Genomic DNA, 6,109 nt, shown 5'->3' with positions numbered 1-6,109 from the left:
TCAGTGGCCTGACAAACAACAACACACAATAACAGCAATATACACGTAAATATTCAACTAGTTATTGCTACATGTGAACAAAGTGGCGCACTCAACGGAGATCAACAGTTCGCAGATCAACACGCATGGGTGTGCGGTATATACACACCTCCATACATATACCATATACAAGTACATTTGTAATTTATGTAACAATAATAGCACAACAAGGCGGCAAGAATGAGTTATTTGTTTTCATCTCTTTTTTTATGGCTGTATTTAAATGTAAACGTAAATTAAAATTATTGCAACTTCGCAAATACATGGTTTCAGTGGGCATGCGCGCATGCATATATATTATACATACACACATACATACATATATAATTATTTTTTTTTTGTTTATACATATACCATATAAATTTGTGTATCAAATATTGCAAATTCGTGTTCACTATGTCTATATGTAAGTATTCAGAACAACCTAGCATATCTCAAACAACTATTTACCGACATTTCATGTTAGTTTCACTACAAGTATATTGTTGTTGTTCTTTTTGTTCTTCCTCATCATCACCATCATCAAACCAATCAAAATAAGCGTCACATCAATTTGTTTCTGAATTAATTTCGTATGTACATGTGTGCATGTGTTCCTAGAATGAGCAACGAAAGGGACTTTGGACGCTTGGATTACTAGCCAATTGTTTTATGTTCAACAACAACAAAAAGTGGATATTAATAAAACAAAAACCAAGAAGACAACCAAATGATTTGCTTGATGCAGCAGCAAGATTCAATTTACAAACAAAATAAGGCGCGAATATTGCACAACAAAAACAAGATATCAGTTGTCATATATTTATATGTAGGTGTATATATATATATGACTGTATGTCTATGAACATACTATGTACTTGTGTGTAACATGTGTGGCAAACTATTTTGAATGCTTACCATTTACTGTTATTAAAAAGTCTGTTCGGTGTTTGCGATTAAATTCTGCAACTTATATGCCCTACGTACATATATAGTACGAATATACTGTATGTATATACTATAACCTATGAAGGCGGCCACTAGAGCGCATAAATGCATGACTAACAATCTGTTGGTTCAATGTTCGGAGCCTATAGAGCGTATCATTATTTATTTTGTTTTAATAATATCTGATGATATCTAAGGCACCGAATCGGGTTTTGTTTTCAAGAAGCTTCTCATATGACTTTCAACTTCAGTATATTGCATGTCTGAGCCGATAATAAACAGAAAGCGTGAGAGCTGTACATACCGAAATGATCAAACTAGAAATGTTTACACCATTACTTACTAGAAACAAGTTCACTTTATACGAACTTTGAAAGAAATATACTATTAACGAAGAGGTCTTTCAATTTTTTATTTTTTCAAATCACGTTTCTTTTTCTGCTTTCAAACTGTCGGCTACAGTATTTTCAATCTAAGATAGTTTTTGCTTGTCCGTTTATTCATAAATTTTCAATTGTTTCTATTATACTATTTGAATAGTACAACTGTAAACTTATATTTGTAATGTTGAAAAGAATGATACAGTGGCCGTCTCAGATGGTAAGCATTGTCCAAAGGCTTGCAACAGCAAGGGTTCGGCTTCAATAGTGCCCATAAAATCCTCTATTGAAACCTGAAAATGACAAAGCAATAATTGTTTAATATTTTTTGCAACATTTCAAATAAAAATATACAGATCAACAAGTTTTCCAAACAACTTTTTAGGACAAACGAAAAAGTTTTACAAAAACATATCTATATTTAATAAGATATAACAAATCTTCTCATTTACCTTGCCATCCTTGTCTAAATCGAATTTTTTCAGCACAATTTCCACCAAATCTTTAACACCCTCATCGGGATCCTCGTCTTGTGGTTGTTTGATAAGGCAATTGCGTAACAGTGTGAACATCTCATCCTTCGTGATGAACCCGTCGCTATTCAAATCGTAGACGCGAAAGCAAAAGTTTGCGCGCTCGGCTAATGATCCACGTAGGAATATCGACAAGCCGGTCAACCAACCCTCCAAACGCAATGGCAGACCCTCGTGCGCGCGATCCCAACAACAAAAGATGCGTTCCATGAGAATTTCTTCGGTTACAATATCGAATGTGCTGTGCAGCAGCTCGCGGAACACAATGCGATCAATACCCTGTCGGAGTTCAGAATATAATAAAATTCTTATCTAATAATATTCAGTACTTTGTAAAATAACTAAAATTTTTGACTATTAGTATTTAATATAGAATAATTTTCTAAAAAAATGTATTTAACTTATACTTGATAATTGTAATTGTTTTATGATTATTTCTACCTCCGCTGTTGCATGCGGTTTCACTATTGCCGCACTGGAGCTGCCGGTTGCTAACGTTTTTGCTACATATTGACAATTTGATACGAGTTTGCGATAAATTCGACACAAAGCATCGATTTCATCTCTGCAAATAATTAAATAAAAAGTTGATTAAATTTTATTAGGAAATGCAAGAGAGATTTATTTAAATATGGATAGCTTAAATAAAAAGTTGGATTAGTTTCAGTCTAGTCTATTGAAAAGTTTTTCGGTTAAATATTTGTACAGAAGTTACTCATACGCCATGTAACATCAATTGAAATCAAAATCTTGCAATTATAAGGAAAAATTTATAATTTTAAGTTTATATTTCGAATTTAAATTGAAAATATTGTAAAAACCTAAATGAGGGATATCTTTTCCGGCAGTAAATTCTCTTGTTTTGAATAACTTAACAAGATAGCAAATGAGCTGCGCACATCTTAAAGCGATTAGACTTTACTTCATATTACGATAGTCGATACCCTTCCAAATTCCATACTAAAATTTTAAAGGAATATTTAAAATATTTTTTGAGTTACAGTCTTCTAAAATGTGGCCGCGATGTTTCTCGCGTTTTTCTCGAAACAACATTTTTCAAATTTGGGAGACATGACGCGCAATAAATTTTAATTTACTAGAATCTACGGTGTAAGTATGGAAATAAACGTCCCGAACAGAAATCATGACTTCTAAACGAAAAAATATAACATATAATATTATATAACATTGTTTAAAGTTCAACTATAAATTCCGCTGATATAAAGATATTGACTATGCCTAGATGGAGAGATGATTGTTTCTTTTTACACTGTCATTTAAAATTTACATATGAGGCATTAACGATTTTTGTCCAATGTAAATTTCTGTGACGACGAGGTTCATACAAGTACGTAACCACTTTATCTCCAATTAGTTGAACTTATTATAAGTTACTCATACGCCACGTCACGCAACACACATAAAATTACTTCGCTATATTCATTTAAAATAACATCTTTTTAATTTATTATTTAAATTTTATAACTCTGTACTTGCACTCACTTGCTGAACTTTGTCTTTTTACGTAAATTCTCTAGCAACTTCGGATTAATTTTGCCGCTCAACTCATCCATCTTGCGCTGGCGACGTTGTCTATTCGTCTGTTTGGCGCGCATTTGTGCATTGTAGGAGTTGCGTTTGTTGCTCGCCAAAAATGCGGTAATGGTCCTCAGTATACATTTGCTGGTGAGCAGTGCTGACTTCTCCTTGCCCGCCGACTTGTCTTTAACCGTCTGTGATGGGCGTGCGCCGTTAGGTGGCTCACCGGTTGGTGTGCGTTGTGCAGCGCCGTTGCTGTTGCTATTGCCATTACCACTGGCGACACCACCGCCACCTCCAGCAGCAACCTTCACACCTGAAGCTGTTTTTGTTACCACTGCAGGAGTGAAAAACAACAAAAAATACATTACAAAAAGTGTTACCAAGAATACATTTATGCATACGTTTATGTTGTAAGTGAAAATATGAGGAACAAATAAAGTAGTAAAAATCGCATAAAAATTGACAAGTCAGGAAAGTAATGTACAAAACCAATACCAAATATCGCCTAAATGCGCGTCAATAATGCAATAATGACAGCAGACAGCAGACAACAAAGCGCCTACAATAAAAACCAAAAATCAAGCTCTACCGCACACACCACCACACATGTATGCCATCGGGTATGAATATTTCGAATTTCATATTGTATCGCTATTTGCGCTTGATTGATATCAAACTTCCTTTATATCAGAGTCGCGCCAGCCTACAAATTCCCGCCTAATCAACATACTAACTGCCTCAAGTTCCATCTAAATACCTGCATGCATGCACATGTGTATTGTCTGTCTGCCTAACTATTAAATATAAGCATGCTAATATTAGCCGCTTTGGGCCTCCTTCAAATAGCATGCTAATTCTTCATATGAAGACATTTCTGTAGCGTGACGATTGAATGGCAGCAAAAGTAAATGATTTTATTAGCTGGTGCTCACACCTCTCCGCCAACCGTCGATAAACATGTCTACGTTTGTATTGAACGCGTTCTACAAGCACCTTTGCTTTCGAAAAGCATTGCCGCCTAAAAGCTTACAAATTAAGTATTTGAATAATGCTATTAATTTGTTGATTCCATTCCAAAAAGTAAACAAATATCTACAACAAAAAACTACTTTTTAGCATATGTATATTTGTATGTTCACACACATGATGCCTTCGGTGTGGTTACCAACGATGTTGTTATGTACAAAATTAATTCAATGCCTTGAAATGTAAATTTCTGCAGATATATACTTGCATTATTAGGGTAATTGGTTGTATAAAAAAAAGGTTTATGACTGGTCCTAATAAAACGCATGGTGGTTGTCACTGCTCATTGCGGGCACTGACGCTTGACGAATATAGAAAACAAACAATGATTTGTATTTTTTGTTTCAGTTACCGAAACGAAACGAAATTCTCGAGTCTGAAAATTACAAAATTTATTTTTTCACAATTTAAATTAAAAAATTTAAAATAAAATACCAAATGTTATTAAGACAATTAAAAAAAAATCTTATTCAGCATTTTTAAAAAGGATTGTCATATAAATGCAAACTTTTTGTATACAATGAAGTTTTCGATGATTTAATTGACTTATTTTTACTTCTTTAAACAGGACATGTAAAATTATTAAAGTTTTTTTAATTTTTTAAAAATTGAAATGTAACAAAATATTTTTTAAATATTTATATTTTTTAAAAATTATTAGAATTTACACATATTCATATATTATATAATAGATACAACAAAGTTGTGCATTGAAAAAGAAATAATAGTTTCCTTATATTTTTATATATAATTAAATTGAAACTAAAACAAAATATTTCAATTGATTCCATGACTATACTGTGCAACTATTTAAATACATTTTATATATTCGTTTTCTAAATTCGACTACCTTGCAGCATTCTCACTAAACATCACTAATTTCTGAACATATATCTATTCTATATATTCATAAATATGTTACACACGTTCTAATACTAGCAATACTAAATGTTTTAGTGCAGCGCGATTAAGTGTTTGGTTTTGTGCTTTCATAGTTCCGAAACTACACTAGCAGCAGTAACACCATCACCTTGGGGCAAGCTTAGCACTCTGGGTTCAGTAAAACTTTTTCATTTGCCGTTTGTTGTGCGACTGAATTCAACTAGGTATAACGGTGTGAACAGCAGTCGGAAGTGGTATTGTGTTTTGTTAAATGACGTTTTGTCATATTGACTCTAGAGTGGGTGAATTAATTAGCGAACTTTAACAATTAATTAAACCACATGAAAACTTCTTTGCAATATGTGTATGTGGTTGTAAAAAAATAGAGATTAGTGGCAATAATTAAATTGAAAAGTGAAAAAAAAAAAATTATTTTTATGATTTATATAACTTTATATAACTTTATTTCATTTTCTGTAAGATTGGCAGGAAATTAGCTTTATTGGTAAAATAAAAACTATTTTTCACTGCAATTAACTTATTGTATATATGTAAAAATGTGTAATATGAGCAGAAATGGCCTATACGTTACTACTTGAAACCCCATTTGTACCACCTAACAGTCACTCATACGCCACGTTACTCCAACACTTAAAAATCCAGTTTAGAAACTTTTCTGATTCAATGATTTTCAGTGGAGTGGCATGGCTACGAAGGTTAATCATATCTTTTATTGCAAAGTCTCGTTCTTTTTCTAAAGAATGAAATAGATAGTATTTG

General features: G+C 32.7%; 1 protein-coding gene across 1 annotated transcript; it reads right to left on the bottom strand.

The window, feature by feature from the left end:
- Positions 1–1,348: 1,348 nt before the first annotated feature.
- LOC106616296 (calaxin) lies at positions 1,349–4,259 on the bottom strand. Its single transcript, XM_036365918.2, has 4 exons — positions 3,383–4,259; positions 2,321–2,444; positions 1,799–2,158; positions 1,349–1,639 (listed from the first exon to the last, which is right to left on the bottom strand). Exons 1-4 carry the CDS (start codon positions 3,784–3,786, stop codon positions 1,520–1,522), a joined length of 1,008 nt encoding a protein of 335 aa, XP_036221811.2. The 5' UTR covers positions 3,787–4,259; the 3' UTR covers positions 1,349–1,519.
- Positions 4,260–6,109: the final 1,850 nt, after the last annotated feature.

This window comes from Bactrocera oleae, chromosome 5 (genome assembly GCF_042242935.1).
Source record: "Bactrocera oleae isolate idBacOlea1 chromosome 5, idBacOlea1, whole genome shotgun sequence".
NCBI classification, from domain to species: Eukaryota; Metazoa; Arthropoda; class Insecta; order Diptera; family Tephritidae; genus Bactrocera; species Bactrocera oleae.
The sequence above is the reverse complement of the archived record's forward strand: the minus strand, read 5'-3'. Positions and strand labels throughout refer to the sequence as shown.